This window comes from Triticum aestivum, chromosome 2D (assembly GCF_018294505.1).
Source record: "Triticum aestivum cultivar Chinese Spring chromosome 2D, IWGSC CS RefSeq v2.1, whole genome shotgun sequence".
NCBI lineage: Eukaryota > Viridiplantae > Streptophyta > Magnoliopsida > Poales > Poaceae > Triticum > Triticum aestivum.
Genome location: NC_057799.1, coordinates 50,484,612 through 50,507,521, shown reverse-complemented (window position 1 = coordinate 50,507,521; position 22,910 = coordinate 50,484,612). Strand labels below are relative to the sequence as shown.

At 45.2% G+C, this 22,910-nt stretch overlaps 2 protein-coding genes and 1 pseudogene across 3 annotated transcripts; all 3 read left to right on the top strand.

The window, feature by feature from the left end:
* The first annotated feature begins 9,927 nt into the window (after positions 1–9,927).
* LOC123051483 (pentatricopeptide repeat-containing protein At1g13040, mitochondrial) lies at positions 9,928–14,784 on the top strand. 2 transcript variants are annotated; one of them, XM_044474365.1, is made up of 3 exons: positions 9,928–12,550; positions 12,981–13,090; positions 13,618–14,784. In XM_044474365.1, the coding sequence occupies exon 1, from the start codon at positions 10,367–10,369 to the stop codon at positions 12,347–12,349; it is 1,983 nt and encodes a 660-aa protein (XP_044330300.1). In that variant the 5' UTR covers positions 9,928–10,366; the 3' UTR covers positions 12,350–12,550; positions 12,981–13,090; positions 13,618–14,784. The 2 variants fall into 2 exon arrangements, with proteins under 2 accessions (XP_044330300.1, XP_044330301.1); XM_044474366.1 differs by lacking the exons at positions 12,981–13,090; positions 13,618–14,784 and having other exon boundaries at positions 9,928–12,022; positions 12,136–12,351.
* LOC123055632 (uncharacterized) lies at positions 14,028–17,440 on the top strand (annotated as a pseudogene).
* Positions 17,441–19,204: 1,764 nt separating this feature from the next.
* Positions 19,205–20,781, top strand: LOC100049041 (galactinol synthase 2). Its single transcript, XM_044474364.1, has 3 exons — positions 19,205–19,603; positions 19,692–20,153; positions 20,247–20,781. Exons 1-3 carry the CDS (start codon positions 19,298–19,300, stop codon positions 20,448–20,450), a joined length of 972 nt encoding a protein of 323 aa, XP_044330299.1. The 5' UTR covers positions 19,205–19,297; the 3' UTR covers positions 20,451–20,781.
* The last annotated feature ends 2,129 nt before the right edge of the window (positions 20,782–22,910 follow it).

The window sequence follows — 22,910 nt, the reverse complement described above, 5'->3', positions numbered from 1 at the left end:
AAAAAATAAAAATAATTCCAAACGTGAGGGCATTTGTAAAATGCCACAAACATTTCTTAAATGGTATGAACATTTTATAAAATTGCACTAACATTTCACTATATTATTTTAAATACACTATAAATGGTCCTAAAATTTAACTGCTGTAATGTTTAAAATATTTATATTTAGAATATTTCGAAATATTAAAAAAACTAGCAAACAAATGAAGGACCCCTACTGGACCAACACTATAGGGCGTTGCTTGAGACGCGGGACGCTCCGTGCGAGCAAGACAAAGCTAGGACTAACTATTTAGTTTTTCCTGGGCAAAGCTAACTATTTACTGGGGGAAGAGATCCAAACCAAACCTTGAACTTGTAGACAAAAACTGAATCAAACCCTGAACTTCCTATCCCTAAAATCAGCACATCAAACTCTCTGATCCCAGTCTATTTTGAGCCTTGGGAGCAATTAGCTGATATTCATAGACGTGGCAAGTCAAATCCTAGGATCGTTAACTGGCTGGCCGGACATTAAGATGAATCAGGCCGGCTCATTAGCGTAGTCACTTCCGCCCTCGCTCTAATTTGGACTTTTTATGGTTTCTATTGTTTTCCCTTTGGTTTTTCATCAGTTTTTTTGGCATTTTTTCTTTGTTATACCCTTTTCCATTGTTTTTTTGTTTTTCTGTTATACTTTTGGCTTTCTTTTGTTTCTTTATCCAGTTTCTTGTATTGTTTTTCTGCCTTTCATTTTATTCTTTGTCTTTTTTTTTCAAATACATGTTGTATATTTTAGTAATGATAATAAACATTTGGACCGTGATATTTGGCACATGTGTGGTGGATAGCAAAACTACCACACTCCTCCTTCCTCCCATATAAATACATGCATGCATGCATTAGGATATAGATTAGGGTGTGACTAACTCTTTTTCCACGTCCATCCCTCTCTCTAATTACATACATGCAGAGGACAAAAAACCTAATGTCATCCTAGATTCTTTCCTATTTCAAAAATTCAAAATGTTTTGTAGCTTAAACCGTTGGTCCGATGCAAAAACCGTTTTTACATAAAAGATTCGTCGCGATGAGATCTTCGAAACTAGATCCCATATTGGTACGTTCCGACGAATCTTTTTTCCGGGTCAAAAGTTACCACGCCTCGGCTACATAAGTTACCAAGCCTGTGGTATGCAACTTATCGTGCTATTTCCACATAAGTTACCGGGGTTATATTTTTCAGCAACCCCCCCCCCCCCCTGGGTCAAAAGTTACCGCAGGTATTTGTACTTAATTTAGTAGGTACGTGGTTCATATATTACTGTGCTATTTTCATATAAGTTATCAGGCCTGCGGTTTTTATATTACCATGTTGTTTTTAGGTCCGCGGTTCGTATGTTACCATGATGTTTTCATATAAGTTACCGAGGGATGGGGGTGTATGTTTCTAACATTTTTTTCGCTTGATCAAGATTACCGTGGTGTTTGTACGTAGGTATGTGATGCGTATGTAACCATGCTATTTACACAAAATTTATGGGGTTATGTTTTCAATAATTTCCCCACAGAGTCAAATATTACCATGGTATTTGTACGTCAGTTATCAGGTATGTGATGGGTATATTCTATGCTATTTACACAGAAGTTACCGGGGTATCTTTTCAACATTTTTTGCTCCAGATCAAATTTACCGCGGTGTTTCGACCTAAATTATCAAGGTTGTGGTGTATAATTTCTATGCTATTTACATACAAAAAGTTACCATGTGTATTTTTCGACCACTTTTTACTACTCTTCCCCAAATCAAGATTATTACCGTGCTATTTACACATGAGTTCCTGAGGTATATTTTCAACAACTATATCCACTCGAATCAAACTTATCATGGTATTTGTACGTAAGTTATCGGGTTTTGCGGTTAATATATAACCGTGCTATTTTCACTTAAGTTATCACGGGAATGTTTTTTGACAACTTTTTTGCCCTTTAGTCAAAGTTACCGCGGTGTTTGTACGTAAGTTATCGGGTATACGACTCGTATATTAACTCTCTATTTTCACGTAAGTTATCAGGGTATATTTTTCAACAATTTTCCCCTTTTTGGGCAAAGTTACCATGGTGTTTGCACCCAAGATATTAAGTAGGTGTTTCCTATTTTACCAAGCGATTCGCACATGGATGAACTCATGGATTTGGACGGTTGGCATCTGGGTGACAGAGTAAAAAGGTAGGGGTTGGTTGGGAGCGATCTATTTTGTGTTTGCAAAAAAATTACATCCACCATATAGGAACAATTCAATCAGTTTCAATCAGGAGAGGGCCACTGTAGCGATTAAAAAGAGTCAGTAATTACCGGGGAAATCTTTTCAACAATTTTTTTCCCATGGTTAAAATTACCACTCTGTTTGTACCTAAGTTATCAGGTTTGTGGTGGAGATATTACCATGCTACTTACACAATATTTACCGTGGGTATGTTTTTAACAACCCTATTCCCCAGGTTAAAGTTACCGTAGTGTTTTTGTGTAAGTTATCAAATGTGCATTACGTATATTACCGTCTATCTATTTACTAGAAATTACTAGGGATTTGTTTGCAATAACTTTTTTTCTGAGTCAATAACTCTTTAAGGCCCAAAAGGTGTCCTAGGTGCAATCAAGAATGACTAGTGTGGATGCATGCATGGATCATACTAGTCAGCAAGCTTGCCTCTTGTCTCAACATGAAAGAGAGAGACTATTGGCCTAATAATGTCATGACAGATTATCATATGAATAACAATGTCAAAGGTCATAAGGTTGTGTTGATTCGACCTATTTATACACATGTTGTCAGCAGTTCTACTCCATAACATTTTCTCTTCTTTCTCTTCTCGAGGCATACAAGGATAAAGTTGCAATTAAAATATGTAACGCCCACGATGCGGCTATATCTCCCACGTGTCGAGGCACGACTTAGAGGCATAACCGCATAGTGGTTTTGTCGCAAGGAGGGTCATCTTCACACAATCCCATGTAATGAACAAGAATGGGATAAAGAGTTGGCTTACAATCGCCACTTCACACAATACATAAATATCATCATACATCATCCAAAATACAATCATATAGACCGACTACGGTCAAAATCCAGATGAAAATAAGACAACCCCAAATGCTAGATCCCCGATCGTCCCAACTGGGCTCCACTACTGATCATCAGGAAAAGACACATAGTAACGACCACGTTCCTCGTCGAACTCCCACTTGAGATCGACGCCATCGTCTGCACTGGCATCATCGGCACCTGCAACTGTTTTGGTAGAATCTGTGAGTCACGGGGACTCAGCAATCTCACACCCGCGAGATCAAGACTATTTAAGCTTATAGGACAAAGAGGTGCAAAGAGGTGGAACTACAGTGGCAGAAGCATATATGGTGGCTAACTTGCGCAAATGAGAGCGAGAAGAGAAGCAACGGAACGGACGTCATCTATCAATGATCAAGAAATGATCCTGAACTCCTACTTACGTCATCCATAACACAGACCGTGTTCACTCCCCGGACTCCGCCGAGAAGAGACCATCACGGTTACACACGCACTTGGTGTATTTTAATTGGGTCAAGTTACAAGTTATCTACAACCGGACATTAACAAATTCCCATCTGCCTCATAACCGTGGGCACGGCTTTCGAAAGATAAATACCCTGCAGGGGTGTCCCAACTTAGCCCATCATAAGCTCTCACGGTCAACGAAGGATAAACCTTCTCGCGGAAAGACCCGATCAGTCTCGGAATCCCGGTTTACAAGACATCTCGACAATGGTAAAACAAGACCAGCAAAGCCGCCCGAATGTGCCGACAAATCCCGATAGGAGCTGCACATATCTCGTTCTCAGGGCACACCGGATGAACACTACGTACAGCTAAAACCAATCCTCGAGTTTCCCCAAGGTGGCGCTGCAAGTGGCTCTAGTTTGGACCAGCACTCCGAGGAACACTGGCTCGGGGGTTTAAAATAAGGATGACCCTCGGGCTCTAGAAAACCCGGGGGAAAAAGGTATAGGTCGCAAATGGTAAAACCAAGGTTGGGCCTTGCTGGAGGAGTTTTATTCAAGGTGAACTGTCAAGGGGGTCCCATAAATCACCCGACCGCGTAAGGAACGCAAACTCAAGGAACATAATCCCGGTATAACAGTAACTAGGGCGGCAGGAGTGGAACAAAACACCAGGCATAAGGCCGAGCCTTCCACCCTTTACCAAAATATATAGATGCATTAATTAAATAAGAGATATTGTGATATCCCAACATATCCATGTTCCGACATGGAACAAACTTCAACTTCACCTGCAACTAGCAACGCTATAAGAGGGGCTGAGCAAAAGCGGTAACATAGCCAAACAACGGTTTGCTAGGAGAGGATGGTTAGAGGCTGACATGGCTAAAAATAGGAGACATGATATGGCAAGTGATAGGTAGCGGAGCATGGCAATAGAGCGAACAACTAGCGTAGCAAAGATAGAAGTGATTTCGAGGGGTGGTCATCTTGCCTGCAAGATTCTCAGAGTTGTCGAAAGCTTGATCCTCGTAAGCGTACTCGACAGGTTCCTCGTTCACGAACTCGTCTCCCGGCTATACCCAAGACAAGAACACAAACAAACGGAACCACAATCAACAACGAGAAATGCACAAGCAACATGATGCAAAACATATATGATATGCAAGATATGATATGCGATGCATATGCGTGCTCCGGAAGGAAAATGATGAACATGGCAGTAACTTGGCAAACCCAGCATGCCACTGGAAAGATGAGATGATTTCGGTCGAAATCGATATAAAGATCACCGGAATCGGATGCACGGTTTGCAAATGACAAGCAAAACAAGAAAGACACTAATCTGCGATAAACAGCAAGATAGCACCTAAAATGCAACAAGCAACAATGCTACAGCACCCCAACATAGCAACAAAGCACATGGTAGTAATCTGCAGGAGATGCTTGACAAACGATGAACACTGAGCTATGGCTAGTTCACAACATATCAAGCTCAAACAAACATGGCAAAAGTGCAAAAGATTACAGGTTCACGGACTTGGTGAAAAACTGGACATGGCAGAAATCAGCATCAGGTAGCAATGTTCAGAGCACGAAATCAACATGCTACAGGAACTTAACATAGCAAAACAAGGCATGGTAGTGTTCTACTATATGCACATGACAAAAGTCCCTTAGTGATCATAAGCCAAAAAGGAACATAAGATATGATGGCAAACATGTAAACATAGCAAGTTTCGTTATCAGGTTTCAGACTTAGCAGAAAAACAGAGCATGGCAGAAATATAAATATGTAGGCCTCTTTGTGAGCTTGATGCACTCACTACAGAGCAATACATGACAAACCAAGCATACCTACAGCAAGATGGCATGTTTATGAAGCTATCCATGGCAAGAACAATTGCATAGCATGTATGGATCAACTACAATAAGCTTGGCAAAAATGCATCTCATGTTAAGAATCTGCCAGAAATATTTTATAGCAAAAGTAGAGCAAGATTGAGTCATGCTATGGCACTCTAAAATTGCAAAAAATTGCAGGAATGAATCAGTTACAACTATATCTACAAAACATCCTTACAGAACATCTCCAAAATATGCATGGATCTCTCTGTAGCATCAAGTTTACATGGCAACAAAATTACAGCAGACAAAGACTTAGAGAAATCACTAAGTCCCTGAAATCAGAAATATTACGGGGCCTACTTTGCATGCTTGTGCTAGTCACCACAGAGATCACAAAAATACATGGACTATACCACTGGAAAGATGGCATGGGATACTTCAAAACACATGTAGAGCTCATGCTCAAACGATGCACAGATTAAATGATAGAAAAATGACAAATCTCCAAGTTCTGATAAGAACCAGAGAATAACAGCAACTAGCCCTCTTCCAACGAAGATTTGGGCATCAAGATGACCTTTAATGAAAATGGTGCAATTGAACAAAATGAAGAGCATCACGAGACGAACAATTTGACGTATTATACGTGCGAATCGGAGCTACATGCAAGAAGTTATCGCATCTCAAACAGGAGCACATGCTGAAGATTTCTGGGACTTAGAAAAAAAGAGGCGAGGAGAAAAGTCGACGCACGTTCGTATCCAGATCGGATCGCCACAGGAGCTCGAGCCTGAGCCCGTCGGCGAGGGCAGACGGCGACGGCGAGGCAGGGACCGGCGGGGCGGCGCCGGCGGCGAGGGGGACCGGAGGCCGACGGGGAGGGAGGCGGCGCCGGAGGCGGGGGTCGCCGGCGGGGGCGACGCCCGGAGCGGCGGACGGCGGAGGCGAGCACGGCCGGCGGCGGCGCACCCGAGGGCGGCGGCGGCGACGAGGAGACCGGCGGGTCGGCGGCCGGCGGCGGCGGCAGCACGCGCGGGCGCGGGCGCGCGGCGGCGGGATGGGCCGGCGGGCCCGATCCGGGCCCGGCGGGCCTGGCGCGACGGGATCGGCGGCGGGGTGACGTGGCGCGACGCCACTGGCCGGGAGCGGCGGCGCGTTTGTCCGGCGGGCGCTGGACGCGTCCGCCCGCGGAGAGGGGAAATTAGGGTTTCGGGAGACTGCGATTTCGTTTTTCGGGATGCCCACTTATAAGTAGGTAGAGAGAGCTAGGAGGCTCCAAATGAGGTGCGGTTTTCGCCCACACGATCGTGATCGAACGACCTAGAGCATGGAAGAGAGTTTGGTGGGTTTTGGGCTGGTTTTGGAGGGGGGTTTTGCTGGACACTCAAATGGACTTTGCGGATGCCCGGTTAACCATTGGAGTACCAAACGACCTCCGAATGGAACGAAACTTGACCGGTAGTCTCCGGGTGGTATATTAAGACCACTTGACAAGCCTCGGTCCATTCCGAGAAAGTTTGACACACGCACACGAAAGAAAACAAGAGGGGTGCACCGGAGGAGATAGGAGCGCCGGATTGGAAAACGGACAACGGGGAAAATGCTCGAATGCATGAGACGAACACGTATGCGAATGCAATGCACATGATGACATGATATAAAAATGCATGACATGACAAAATACAAAACGAAAGACAAAACCCGACAACGGAGGGAAAATATATCACATAGCCGAAATGGCAAGAGTCGGAGTTACGAATATGGCAAGTTACATGCGGGGTGTTACAGAATAGTACTAGTAGCTATCCACGTTATCAGGTTACACCACCTCGTTTCTTCCTTCAGACTAAAGACCTTATATGCTGCTTTTGCCATTAATTCAAGGAGAAGGTTACTGAATGAACTATAATATTGTTTGATTTTTTAATTTTTTTTACATTTACTTGCTATATGTTTCAGCCATCACAATCCTTCTCCTTCAACGGTTGGATCATCCTGTCCTACTGAATGACGGTATTGTTTTAGCCTCCTTAATCACCCCAGCCTGGAGTGTTTCATCGTGGAGGTGAACAAAACTAAGAACCAACGTTGAGATAGAAAATGGCATTTAGCCCAGTAAGAAAAATATGCAAAAGGTTGGTTGGACTTTGAAATATATACTTCCGGCTACACATGATAGAATTACATCCAACTAACAACTTACTATCAAAAAACCACTCCGTCATCTTAGGCGCAAGAGACTTTTGAGCTAATAATGCTAGGACCAGTAATCAGATCAATAATAATGTGACAATTCTCGGTTTCTGTTAGTTCATTCAACCTATGTACACATGTGTAAAGGTTCTGTTGCCACATTCAGTAAACGATTCAGGCGCCGTCATACCCAGATCAACAGCAGAGACCGGATCACTGAACCCGCCCTCCGAGTTAGCTCCGTCGTGGCACCCAGAAAGAGACGCAAGAGAGGGGGGATGTGGGTGTACCGACGAAGTGGGTGCCGACGGCGACGGCGACGGCGACGATTGCCTGGCAGGTGCAGAAGGCGGCGGCATGCGGCTGCAGCAGGCGCTGGGGCACCGACCCCGCAACGTCTCCCATCGCGCCACCGCGGAGCATCAATTGGGGAGGTTACGCCGGGGGATCCCGGCCGATGGCCTGGCGCAACTCACGATGCCGACAGGAGGAAGGAGGAAAAAGGCATAGGCGCACAGGCGGAGCGAGCGAGACCAGACCTGGAGAGAAAAGTGAAAAAAAAGGAACTAACGACGGGATCGCGCGAGGCATATCCAGCGACCGAAGCGTGTGAGGCCGGATCGGACGGAGATCAGGTCGTGTGGCGATTTTGCAATTGGGCACAGGGTTGCCAAATACATATTTCTAATGACAATAAATATTTTTAAAACTACATGAAGCCACTTGTCTTCTATAACGAGTGACAAAAAATACTTGAAAAACGGTAAGCTTGAGAGGACTTTAAATCGGGACCTCGCACTTGCAGCATGCAAAGCTAGCCACTCGCCTTGAAGATTCCTAGTGATGATAGACAGCGTTATGTATTTAAGTACAAACAATAACTTCATATATGAATACAATTTTACAAAAAATCGAAACATTACTTTTAAAAACTGTGAACAATTTTGAAATGCAGACCATTTTTTTAAATGCAAATAATTTACGAAATTCCAAAAACATTTTTGGAAAATGGGACACAATTTTATGGAAATCCAAATACTTTTAGAAACATGTGAAGAACTTTATGGAATTCTGCACATTTTTTTAACAAATGCGAACAATTTTTTTAATCACGAACTTTTTATAAATGCAAACAAATTTGAAAATTCCAAACATTTTCTAAAAATACAAAACATTTTTAAAATTGTGACAAAAGTTATAAAATATTAAAATATTAACTTCTGGACATTGTTTTTAAATGATGAACATTTTTAAAACTCCAGAATATTTTTTTGAATATTTGAATATTTTAGAAGTAACTTTTTGAAATTTTTGCACATGTTTTCAAAAACATAAACATTTTTTTAGAACGCGAACAATTTAGAAAGTACAAGAACAGTTTTTTGAAGTTCCTGAATATTTTTTGAATTGGGCCGGCACAAAATCTCGCCATGCACCCCTTCCTCAGACGCAACAAACAATCTTGGTTTTGATTTGCCACGTCAATAATCCCGATTTGGAAGCACCCTCAAGGTTAAAAATAGGACCGAGATCACAGAGTCTCATGTGCCAATTTCCGGCATTAAATGTCAGGGTTCAATTTAGCTTTCGTTTACAAGTATATGGTTTGTTTGGACTTTTTCCATTTAGTGGGCACCCTTCTGGAGGGTCTACCTAATGGACCGCCCGGGGGCATTCCAGTGGCGCATCCCGCAAGAACAAAAACATTGCCTGCGTTTTTCGTGTTTTTTGCTAGGTTTTATAAATTTTTTTTTTCTCACGTGAAGTACACCATGTGAAAAAAGCATAGTTGTGATTCTTAAAGAATGAAAAGCACAATTGTGCTTTTGCGTGAAGCACAGTTGTGCTTCCCAAAAATTAAAAAATAACATGTGTGTGTTTTTTTTTTGAAAAGCACAGATGTGGTGTTTGTTTCTGTTTAGATGGTTAAGTTTCTTGTGATGAAATCAACCCAAAAAAGTTCAAGTCCTAGACTTAGCACTGACGATCGCATTTTTCCGAATTCATTTTAGACCCTCGAGCGATGTGCGTTCAGTGAATGGAGGCGTTCCAGTCGAGTGCAAAGACGTCTGTGGTGACTTCGTCGATCTCAAGATGTTGCGTCGGTTCGGTATCTCGGAGGTGCTCATAAGGATAGAGTGAGTGTGCACGTTCATATGGTTAAGTGTATGTACGTGTATGTGAATATCTATGTTTGTTTTGTGTTTAAAAAAGATTGTTTTTTTTTCAGAAATGAAAAAAGAGAAGGTGGGAGTGAGAAAAGGTACCCGTTTCGGACAAAGCCGCTCCCCTGTGCCGATCCACAAAATGAACAGACGGCCTGTGGCGGGTCAGCACACAAACTGGGCCGCGCTCCAACAAACGGACAGGCCGGGGCCGCCTCCATTCCACCTCAAACTCGATCGCGCACGGACGCCGCCGTCTCTCTCCTCTCCTCTCCCAGACTTGACTGAGGCACTGCCTCGCCGCGCGCCGTCTTGCCGGCGGACACCCACTGCTCACCATTTACCACCACTACCCTGCTCCCCGCCGCCTCCCCTCCTTCCACAGCACCCCCCTCCGCATCCCTCCGTACCAAGCAGAGGCCGGGCATCTAATCCAGCTCGAGGCTGCCGGCGCCGAGCCGGCGCTCTCGGCGGCGCATCCTCCTTGGCTCGGTACCCCGCGCTCCTTCCCGGCGCGCGGATTCGCGGCACATCCACTCCGGCCACCGCGGTGGCGCCGCATCCGGCGTCCTTTCGTCTGCGTCGCCGCCAGCCAGTGGCGCACAAGGTGTTCGACGTAAGTTCCCTGAGGGAGTTCTGTTATGTTCTTGGCCAGACGACCATCTGGGTTGTCTAATATCAGCAGGCTCTGCATTCTCCACACCGTTTCTTGGATACTCTCATCGAGGCGGGCACGATTCAGTGGCGGTAGCGATGATGCCACTGCGACTTCTCTCTGCCGGCTGTCAGATCTTTTCCGCCCAGTCCGGATGGACATCAGCCGTGTCATCTTGCGGGCACTTGAATCCGGTACATGTTCGGAGTCGGTGGAGCTGGAGAGGCTTGACGTCGAGCTGGATCCTTTTGTTGTCAACTTGGTGGTCCGTGGCTTGTCGGACTCAGAGACAGCGGTGCGGTTTTACTTGTGGGCAGAGTCCCGTCCGGGATTCGATCATAGCCAGTTTGCAATAGCGTACATTGTGAGCTTGCTGTTTGTAGATGAAAATTTTGCTCTGTTGTCGGAGTTCCTGGGGACAGTGAGGAGCCAAGGGGTGGCACTGCATCGATCACTATATCGGATCCTTTTGTCTGGCTATGTCCGAGCTGGCAAGTTTGATTCGGTCATAGAGACATTTGATGAGATGGTCATGTCAGGTTGCCGTGAGTTTGGTATCGACTACAATAGGTACATAGGTGTTCTAATTAAGAACTGTTGCTTTGATTTAGTGGAGAAGTATTATGGCATGGCGCTCTCGAAAGGTTTTTGTCTGACTCCATTCACTTACTCAAGGTGGATCTCTGCATTGTGTCAATCAAGTAGGATTGAGCTTGTAGAGGAGCTTCTGGCTGACATGGATAGATTTGGCTGTTCTCCAGATATTTGGGCTTGTAATATATACATCGATTATTTGTGTAAACAGAACAGGTTACATGATGCACTGCAGATGGTAGAGAAGATGCGGGGGAAAGGAACCAGCCCAGATGTTGTGACTTATACAACAGTTGTTGGCTGCTTATGTAACAATAAGAGGTTCTCAGAAGCAGTTGGACTTTGGGAAGAAATGGTGAAGATGGGCCTTAAACCAGATGTTGTTGCCTGTGGTGCACTGATCTTTGGGCTGTGCAAGAATAGCAAGGTTGAAGAGGCTTTTGAACTGGCATCAAGGATGTTAAGTCTGAACATAGAACTGAGTGTCTCAATATACAACGCCCTAATAAGTGGCTTCTGGAGAGCTGGGAGCATTGATAAAGCCTACACCATCATATCATTCATGCGGACAAACGGATGTGAGCCAGATGTTGTTACATATAATATCCTCTTGAATCATTACTGCACTATAGGTATGATAGAGAAAGCTGAAAAATTGATAACAAAGATGGAAACAAGCGGTGTAAATCCTGACCGATACAGCTATAATCAGCTGTTGAAAGGGCTCTGCAAAACTCATCAACTGGACAAGGCATTTGCTTTTGTTTCTGATCATATGGAAGTTGGTGGGTTCTGTGATATTGTATCCTGTAACATATTGATTGATGCATTTTGCAAGGCCAAAAAGGTAAAATCTGCACTGGAGCTGTTCAAGGAAATGGATTATAAGGGAATGCAAGCTGATGCTGTGACATATGGGACTCTGATCAATGGTCTTTCCAGTGTAGGATACTATAATATAGCTGAAGAACTTTTTGAGCAGATGCTGAAGGCTCAGATTGACCCTAATGTTAATCTGTACAATATAATGCTTCATCACCTGTGCAAGGTTGGTGATCTCAAACGTGCTCAGAAAATATTCTCGCATATGATTCAGAAGGAAATCTTACCTGACACTGTTACTTATAATACACTCATATATTGGCTTGGAAAAAACTCAAGAGCAATGGAAGCCCTTGATCTCTTCAAGGATATGAGGACACAGGGAGTAGAACCAGATAGCTTGACATTCAAGTATTTGATCAACGGCCTCCTGGACGAGGGAAGATCTACACTAGCTTATGAGGTATGGGAATATATGATGGAAAATGGAATCATTCTCGACAGAGAAGTTTCTGAAAGGTTGATAAGTGTGCTTAAATTGAAGAACAAGTAGCAGCCAAATTCTTGGAGAGGTTTAGCCACTAGAAGTTGTCCTGCCTCTGCCACCTCCGTGCACCTACCTCCAGAGCTTCAATAGTTGGTTCTAAGCTCGTCACTTTGCAGTTACACACAACATGGATGCCCTCCTCCCTTTATGCATAGCTGGACCAGACGTCCAGACCACGGCAGACACGTGAAAGTAGCAATGGACAAGGTAATCCTCCTTTTGACCTTCTGATTTATGGGCATTGTGCTAGCCTTTGAGATGTAAACAGCAGACATTTACAACCTCTGTTTCAAAATAAGTGTTGTGGTTGTAGTACAAATTTGAACTATAATCACAGCACTTATTTTGGAACGGAGGGAGTAATTGTGAAGCAAAGGTAATCCTGTTGAACAAGTGGACTGTCTAAGATTTATTTTAGACCTGGAGAGCCAATATAATCCTTGTTATAATAGCTAAGAATCTTTTCAGATTCTAGCTGAAGACATACACCTGATAAACATTGCCAAAAGCAATGTAAGGTAGTGAGGACTTTATAAATTCTTGTTTGATTTAAGTTGGTTCATGCCTAATTTTTTCGTATCTCTCGTACATGCATATTTGTCCAATATACTGTATAACACTTCTCTAAAAATCACAGGTGTCGTCTCCAATGCATCTACAACATGTTTAATGTTGGTCCTGAGTTCTCAACTTTTTTATGAGAAAATCTGCAAGGCTGCTACCTTCAGCATACAATATAATCCTGAGGTGCACATGACTTCTGGCACTACTTTTCATTCAACTTCAATTGAATAAAGTGAAAGACAACATTTCCACCATAAAACCATCAAGTTGTAGATCTAAATACCTCATCACTATATAACAAAACAAATTACTTCTATTAATACCTAGATTTTCTGTTGTGGAAGTTGCAACATCAGGTGTATCACATATGTTATTAGCAGCTAGGTTTAGAAGAATATAAGTCTGAAGCTTTAAACATGGATCAGGTGCATCACATATGTGCTATATATAACTCCTATGCTATAGTTTGGATCCACACTCCAGTGTTTCATGATCATTGTAGTTTAGCTACTTGAAGCTGCACTTAACATATCACGATGCGAACTGAATAGACAGTACTTCTGCATTGCATGTAACTGCTGTCAATTTGTCCCTATTTTTGCCGCCTGTACCAAATGAACTGACTGACATCTTGCATTTCCATGTTCTTAGTCCACTTGACTGTTTATTCTTCCATATCTTTTTGTTCTGAATGCAAAGTATGATTGCAGGGCAGGAACAAGAGCTTCTTTCTGACTTTCCATGATACAAACTTCTCTGCACGTGAACAGGCTATATTCAGTTCTGTAGGCAGTTGCAATGATTTCATCTATATCCCTAAGGGCTCCTGGATCTGAATAGTGAATACTTCAAGAGTGAAGAGTGTGAAAATGAAGTGTCTTGAGAAAATAGTCTTATATCCTCCAATGACAGGTACCTTTGGGGCATTCAGTAGAGTTGCTTACCGTTGTACATATAACATGGTGGCAGTACTAGAGGAAGGGCCTGGGAAGAGGATGTTTGGAAGAGGATTGGAAACTATATTTGCCGATCGAAAGTCCATCATTCCTGTGGTCATTTTGTCATAGCAGTCGCCTATTGCATCACATTAGATGTGTGGTATGCAACATGTTTTTCGAAGATGGGGCCATTTGTTTTTCATGTGCAAAAGACGTTGGAGAGCTATCCAACTGGAGCTGATTCAGGAGGACTTGCTGATGGTGGTCGTGATACAGATCCTTCAGCTACCGAGTGAGCAAATGATGGCGTAGTTGTGTACTTTCCTCTGCTGCTGATGGGCTGCGAGAAATAAAATGAATCACGCGGAACCCTAGTGTCAGTCAATGAGTTTCTGTACACGATGGGCTAGCATATTTCTGAGTGGAAAGAGTGCTGCTCTCCGGACACCACCACCTGCAGGCCACATCATGATCATATGGCGCTTTCTCGAGGAACCCAGGACAGACAGTTGGGGTTGAGTCAAAAGGCAAGAGGAGCTAAGCATCACTTAGGTGACAAAGGTGCAAGCCTTCTGGCCTGTCATGTCGCGGCACTTTCAAAACTGTTGAGATCCTGGGACCAGATGATGCCAGACGTTTGAAGATTTCTCAATCTATGCTTGTCTTCATCTCCGGCACTGAAACAATGTAGAATTCAAAATCAGATTTTGTTTCCCTGTGGAGGTTGAGAATTTTGCCTTTTTTTTACGTCTCAGTTTTGATACTGGAATAGACCTGCAGTGCCTGCTGAGTGCTGACAAGGAGAGTTTTGCGGTAGTGTTGACAGCCAATCGATGTTGTATCTGTTGTAAAGTATCATCCCATAAACATACAAATGAATCACATCAGTCAGGGTTTTCCCCATGAATCTTAATTTTCTACTGTGTTGTTTCATGTTCCTTAATATTTTTTGTTAATTTTGCAACGCTCATGTATCTTTGCCTGCCTTTTTTATCATATTTTTTAGGGATTTTTAGATTATTAGTCAGATAAACTATTTTGGTAGAGCTGTCTTATTGCTAATCTCTGCGGACATGCAGCATAATTGTTAACATGAGGAATCATTCTCCTCCTGCATTATGCAAATATATTTGCACCTTCATCCATGTTCATTCTGAATTTCTCTGTACAGGTTACACAGTTATCTCCTTCTGTTCTGAAATGAGAAGGAATTCCTGTTTACTGTGTTGTTGAGAATCCAGGCTAGTTCGTTCTGACATTACCACGAGCTTCCCATTCTGGGTTCAACTGTGGCTTCAACTTTGCAGAGGCTGTAAATGTCGCTCCATTGGACTGGCTGCCCCATGGACAATGCCAGAGATCAGAGATCAGCGGCGCAAGACGTAGATATCACATGACAAGTTATTACCTACAAGGCTACAACTGCACAAGCAGCTCACAGACAGATTTGGATGAACCTTCACAACTGCAAGAGTGGTCAGAACTTCATGTTTGACAGCCAATCGACGTTGTGTCTGTTGTACAGCATCATCCCATAAACATACAAATGAATCTAATCAGTCAGGGTTTTCTCCCTGAATCTTAATTTCTACTGTGTTGTTTCATTCCCTGAATCTTAATTTCTACTGTATCTTTGCCTGCTTTTTTCTTTATCTATTTTTTTGTAGTTTAGATTATTAGTCGGACATACTATTAGAGCTGTCTTGTTGCTAATTTCCGCCAACATGCATCATATTCGTCAAACATGAAGAATCATTACCCTCCTGCATTATGCAAATATATTTGCACCTTCATCCATTTTCATTCTGAATTCATCTGTACAGGTAACACAGTTTATCGCCTTCTGTTCTAAAATCAGAAGGAATTCCTGTTTACTGTGTTGTTCAGAATTCAGGCGAGTTTGTTCTGACATTACCATGAGCTTACCATTCTGGGTTCATCTGTGGCTTCAACTTTGCAGACGCTGTAAATGTCGCTCCCCTGGACTGGCTGCCCATGGACAATGTGCTGTTGAGCTTACAAAGATCAGCGACGCAAGACATCAATATCACTTGACAAATTATTGCTCACAAATGCACAAGCAGCTCTCATACATGGATGAACCTTCACAACTGCAAGAGTGGTCAGAAGGAACATATATATGGCTGGATACCTGTGGAAAAAATGGAGTGCTCACAAGTGCAATTAAGGTACTTCATTCTGGCCTTTATTATTTGTCAGTTCTCTCTCAAAGAAATTAACTACACGTTTGGTTCCAATGTTTTAGACAAGAATTAAAATGGAATGTGCAGCCAGGGAGGCGAATGCTCTTTTGCAATGTAAGAAGATGAATCAGGATTATGATTCACCATTGAGTGAACCGCGAATGCTTTCATGCTTTTATTATCTTCATTTATCTGCTGTCAGTTGCCAATGCTCGCCAAACCATTTTGCTTGCTTAAACCATGAAAATATTACAGGTTCATGTGAAATGGACAGAGAATCTGTGTGGCACCAGTACAGTATGGAGGAGCTAAATGCTCTTGTTGCAAGAGAACCAGCTGCAGTGTAGCAGTGGAGACAGTATGATGTAGTCTTTGCCAATCTATTTCTATGCAGCAGAAGAAGATGGACTTCATTCAGTAAAAGCACAGAATTATCTGGATCAGTTATCGATGCCAACAGCGATTGCGGCTTCGATGCCTGCCAGGAGCCCAGGACCTTGGCAAACCAGCGCCCAGCGGGATATCCGAAGTGCAGAATAAATGTGTTGATCTGAAAGGTCCATCAACTAGTCCTAGAACAGAAGAAGAGCCAGTATGTAGTTCTAGCGCATCAAATGCAGCATGCTAATTTCTCAAGCTCTACATGCGGTGCTTCCGGAAAGCTTGGTGAGGACAAGATGGTCATGGTGTGTGAGCCCCTGGAGACAAGTAATGCAGCTAGTTCGAAGTCCCAGTGCAGACAATCATCTGAGTTACATGTCGTCGAATACCAACAGGTCTACCCTAGCCTCCAAAACTAGTAAGAAACTGTTTGGTATTGACATTGAATACAGGGTGGCCACGGCCCACGGGCTTGTCCTGCACTGGTTAGTCAGCGCTGGCGGAAGCTTCTTCAAGCCAATCTGATGAAATCTCCAGCCAGCAAAATCAAGCACCGGGCAGTACTAGTAATAGTTTGCGGAAACTGGTGCAGCCAGCCATCAAGCCATTCTTCCCAAAGGTATACACAGTAAATAGTGTGATGAGTGTTTTGTTTTTCCATTGTGTGTAAAAACGTTAAAAATCAAGAAAACGACATCTTTGCAGGATTTAGGAGTCGATTGACGTTTCACGGCGCACCAGATCCACGAAGAACATGCTGCTGCATCTCAGAAGCTGTTGATGCTGGGCCTGTCGGACCGATGTTTAGGGGTATTTGCAATTCCATGTACCTCCTGTTTTCATTCAGTGTCTTGACCCCATTTGCTTTGTGTATGGGTCACACGGCAGCTTTGTTCCCAGATCAATCGCAGATGGCTGATGGCTGTTGTGTGTGGAGGAGCTTCCTGAGGTTTCTCTTGCTCACGCTTCACCAACGGAAAGTTGGATAGGTTGAGCTGGGAAATCTGGCGTTCCTGCGTTATCATCCAGTATAGCGAGTTTATGTATAAGTGTCAGAGTGTGAGCAGTGGGCCTGTATATCTCTCTAGGCGGGCCAGGCCTGTCAGTCCGGAGGGGAGGAAAGATGGGCTGGGCCGGGCCAGTACTGGACGCGCGAACTGAACCACAACGCGCGCGGTATCGCTCGTCTCCAAATGGTCGATCGGTATGAATAACATATCCACCTCCACCTCCACCTCCACCTCCATGATTCTCCAAAAAAGAAAAAAAAACCTCCACCTCCATGGATAGGGCGGCACACGCGCAAGCGCCGCGCCCCGGCCACGCCCACGATCTATACCCATAGGCGACCGGCGACGAGAGAGCTGTCAGCTGCCCGTGCAAAGGAACCAACGAACAAACCAGACGAGCTCAGCTCAGCCTACCTACCTGCTATAAACCATCTTCGCTGCCAAGTGCCAAGCACGTTGTGGACTGCGCTTTCGCCGTCCAAATCTCGCTCGCCGGACACCCGCCATTTTCCCTCTCTTTCATTCACTGATGACGACGAAAAACCGCTCGACGGACCGCATCTCGACGGAGGGCGACGTGGCGTCGACGGGAGAAAACAAACACGTCTCTTTGCTGCCGCGTCGGCCTCACGGTGTGGTTGCACTTGTTAATTAATTTCTTAATTAACCGGTCACGCACATCAGGTACGTTATCCGGGAAACAGTGCCGACGCCAACTGCCGCACCGGCCATGAGCTGACCAGTAGTACTACGTAGCACTAGCTGCCGGTTGAGTGCGTCCAAAGGAGTTAGCTGGGATCTGGTTCGATTCTTCTTCCACGAAGGCCGGGCATGCCTACGTACCCTCCTCACCTTGCATCGTTACACACTTACACGTACGCATCACCAGTACCACTATACGTGTACTACCTTGCTCTGGATATATAACAGTATGGGTCAATTTGATCATGGTTACATTATCCTTAATAACCTGATAACGCACCATGTCCTTGGTTCATTTGACCGCGGCATGTGCTGATTAATTATCTCGCCGTCCGTCGATGCCTCCATCCACATGGTTTCCTGTGCATGGACCAGGCCTGAAGGCTAGCTCGACCGGCCAAGGTTACGTCCATCACCCGGCTGTCGCGGAGACATTTTATTGCGATGGATGCAGGCTGATTTGACAGCACATGAAGGCGTGGGAAGAAATAAATACGGTGTAGATTTCACCGGACGCGTCTCCATCGCGAGGTCGGTTGGAGTAGCTAGACTGCACTCCACCAGGAAATTTCACCCTTCCTGAAACCGATCGACGACATACCTCGCGGGCTCCTGCTCCAATTGGAATGGAAATCTGGAATGGGTCGGTGAACACTATCCGGATTGGATAATAGTATAAACCGCTTCATTATCTCTTGCCACTTAATAGACTAGTAGTAGTAGTAGCATATACCAGAGTCAAAACAGAATATGCCATCCGTTGACAAATCATACAACACGGTAAAAAATGGACGGTGATTTAATATCACGCCCAAAATCACTGCTTACCCTCTCTAATTAAGATCGTGAGTTACCATACAACATGTACGTCCCAGATAAAGCATGATATAGTATCTACAATTAGGGAGATCTTCTGAAAAAATCCACCCAGGGGTAAAAACGAAATGAACGGGTGATAAAGTCCTCAGACATTCCGATCGAGGCTCCTTTTTTTACGCTTTCCATTCCGACCCACCCACGCCCCGTTGCCTATATAAACACCAGCAGGCACCACCACCAAGCATCCATCAAACAAGCGCAAGTCCACAGCACACAGCAAACACATCTCAATTCTCACCCATCCTTCGAAGCAAGACAAGAGAGACCGAGCGAGCAATGGCTCCCATGCTCAAGCGGATCGCCGAGGACGAGCCGAAGAAGGCGGCGTACGTGACCTTCCTCGCCGGCTCCGGCGACTACTGGAAGGGCGTGGTGGGCCTGGCCAAGGGCCTCCGCGCCGTCAAGTCGGCCTACCCGCTCGTGGTGGCCGTGCTCCCTGACGTCCCCGAGGACCACCGCCAGAAGCTGCTCGCCCAGGGCTGCGTCGTCCGCGAGATCGTGCCCGTGTACCCGCCGGAGAGCCAGACCCAGTTCGCCATGGCCTACTACGTCATCAACTACTCCAAGCTCCGCATCTGGGAGGTACGTGCAACACCTACTAACTAACCTCCGCATCTTGGATCGATTGATGTTGATCTTGACGACGATTATGTATTTGGTGTACGTACAGTTCGTGGAGTACGAGCGGATGGTGTACCTGGACGCGGACATCCAGTTGTACGACAACATAGACCACCTCTTTGACCTGGAGATGGGCAGCTTCTATGCCGTCATGGACTGCTTCTGCGAGAAGACGTGGAGCCACACCCCGCAGTACGAGATCGGCTACTGCCAGCAGTGCCCGGACCGGGTGGTCTGGCCGGAGCGCGACCTCGGCGTGCCCCCGCCGCCGCTCTACTTCAACGCCGGCATGTTCGTGCACGAGCCCAGCATGGCCACCGCCAAGGCCCTGCTCGACAAGCTTGTCGTCACCGACCCCACCCCCTTCGCCGAGCAGGACTTTCTTAACATGTTCTTCAGGGACGTGTACAAGCCCATCCCGCCGGTGTACAACCTCGTGCTCGCCATGCTCTGGAGGCACCCCGAGAACATCCAGCTCCACAAGGTCAAGGTCGTCCACTACTGCGCCGCGGTACGTTGCTTTGGTCTTTGTCATCGTCCTTACACATGCAAAGCTTAATTTAAATGTCTCGCCTGATCATCATGATCGATGCTTCCATGGCAGGGTTCCAAGCCGTGGAGGTACACCGGCGAGGAGGCCAACATGGACAGGGACGACATCAAGATGCTGGTCAAGAAGTGGTGGGCCATCTACGACGACGAGAGCCTCAACTACAAGCCTGCCGCCGACGAGGCCGCCGACCCGCTGCGTGCTGCCCTCGCCGAGGTCGTCGCCGTCAAGTCCTTCCCGGCGCCATCAGCTGCGTAGTCGTCGCCTCCCAGTTAGGCGTATGTTCTAATAAATACGTAGGAATCCACAATCAGAGATTTCCTCAGTACGTAATACTCGTCGTCGATTTAGTATCTGCACGTTTTGGTATTGTAGATCAATCGATCATATACAGTGTTCCTTTTTTGATTGAGGTGCGGTCATGGTGTTTTTCTTTTTTGTATAAGGAAGGATTTTGTAAATACGTATATGCACACGGTTGGTGTAACTATATAGATCGACCTGCTATACGTACGTATGCATGGCTGATACCTTTTTGGAATGGAACTATGTAAGCTAGTAAGATATTTCCCCCCACTACTTGCTTGTAGATTCTGTGGTGTCACCTGTGATCGCCGTATCCCTTTCTATATTCATTGGATTGGTGTTCCCCTTGCCGTCTACGTGCCTTGAGTTTGTCCTACTTTGCGACCAACTCCAACTAGAGTACTACGTAGTAGAGTAGTATCATCTGTTGGCTCACTCGATCAAGATCAAGCGATGGAGACAAGGCGACCAACCAAAACGGGAGATGGTCCGTTTCTTTCGCTTGGACTTAGCGCGCGTCCGTCGCTCTCCGTCGACGGCGAGGGCTGGCCGGTAGCGAGGCGACGGCTGTCCTGCTTCCTTGTCGACGTGAAAGGCTCCGTCCGCCCAGTGGCCCGGCGGGACGACGATGCTCCTGTTTCGTCCTCGGCATGTCCAAATCGCATCGGTGGCGCGTCCATAACACGGCCGCGACAGCCTGCCAACTTCCGCGGGACCGACGTCGTCGTCGCCGCTCCTACAACGACTGGTTCCTCGTCCAATTCGTCAACACTCCGCTAGCTGCTCCTTCCCTGCGAGCCATGGCACGGGGAGGAGAGGGCCTGGAAAACGTAGCTAGCTTGCCGCCGGACGAGGGCGAGATCGAGCCCCGCGGTCAACTATGGACCGAGCCTGGATTTGATTTTTGATCTGCGCGCGCGCGGGGGACCGGCGTGATCGGGATGCATGCAGGGCTCTGGCCGGCCGGTGCACACGTTGCATTGATCTTAGGGCAACTCCACCGCGCGATCCAAAGGGACGTCCGTTTTGTCCGGATTCTGTCCGATTGGGTAGGACAATGGGGTCGTGTCCGGGCATGTCCTGGGATGCGTTGGCCGTGCGTCCAGCGCGCGGCCGTATCCGTTTGCCCCATCCTGTCCGCAGGGGCGGAGCCAGGATTTGAACATAAGGGGGGCGAAGCAAAATTCTTGACATAAAAGATGGTATATCACAGTATATTCAGTCTCTTGATAGTCAATGATAAAGCATATATATTTTTTGGAAGTACCAAAAAATATGATAATTCTAGGCAGGAATGTTGGAGCTTGAAGATGAATCAATTGGTGGGAAAAAGTATTTACCCCATTAGTTGTTGTTGGCTTTCACTTCATATTTATAAAAAGGATACACCCTCGGATCCATATTGATTATGGTTGAAACGGATGGATCTAGACGCATTTCGATACGTCCTTTTGAATGACAACTAATTTGGATGAAAGAGAGTACACAATTACCAGACTAATTTACTATTCTATATCAAACATTGGTTAAGCAAATTAAGGTCATAATTTATATTAAAAAATCTATCCCCATCATTTCCTAAATAACTTGAGTTTTAGGTTTGTTTTAAGTCAAACTTCTTCAAGTTTGACCAAGTGTGTAAAATATATATCAATACCTGGAAATTATAATCTTTAGAAAATATTCATGCTATGTATATTTTTTTAGGGTCATGCTATGTATATTTATCGTTGTAGTCTCTCTGTCCCACAATATAAGACATTGCTTGAAAAAACGTCTTATATTGTGGGACGGAGGGAGTTGATCTTATGGTATTTTTCTACAAATTTGATCAAATTTAAACAAGTTTCACTAACACAAACGTAAACTATAATTATTTTACAACGATGGTAATAATAACTATTATCTACAGTATAAGGTAGTAGCGTGTAGTGTACCTGCATCTGTCCTGCTCAGCCGACATCTTGCCGTATTTGATCCGCTGCGTCTAGCCGTGTCTGTGCGTCCATAGCGGTGGATGGTGTTGTAGCCCTGGTGAGTAGTGGCCAGCGGCAGTGGCAAACGCCCTAGCCCCTAGCAGGACACGCTGACGGTAAACGGCGGCGGGGTTGGCGCTGGCTAATGCTCTAGCAGAAGTGCAGAACACGTCCATAGGCAAAAAAAATAATACATATATCAATCGATCATCTGGTAGATTAGAAACTGGCCGTGGCAAAATAAGGGCCAGCCACAACCACATGAGTTATTGGGTTATGGGCTATTGGGCTTCTCTACTTCGTTGTTGATTCAGTAATTATTTGTATAATACAGCATGGGCCAATTACGCAATTAGCTGCGGCCATTAGGCTTTCTCAAAAAAAAAAAACTGCGGCCATTAGGCATAAGTATGTACCCACTACCTGGTATAAATCG

Coding starts and splice junctions, on each gene's coding strand:
- LOC123051483 (XM_044474365.1), top strand. CDS start 10,367: ATGTTCTTGGCCAGACGACCATCTGGGTTGTCTAATATCAGCAGGCTC.
- LOC100049041 (XM_044474364.1), top strand. CDS start 19,298: ATGGCTCCCATGCTCAAGCGGATCGCCGAGGACGAGCCGAAGAAGGCG. Junction 19,604..19,691: donor CCAAGCTCCGCATCTGGGAG/GTACGTGCAACA, acceptor GTGTACGTACAG/TTCGTGGAGTACGAGCGGAT. Junction 20,154..20,246: donor TCGTCCACTACTGCGCCGCG/GTACGTTGCTTT, acceptor CTTCCATGGCAG/GGTTCCAAGCCGTGGAGGTA.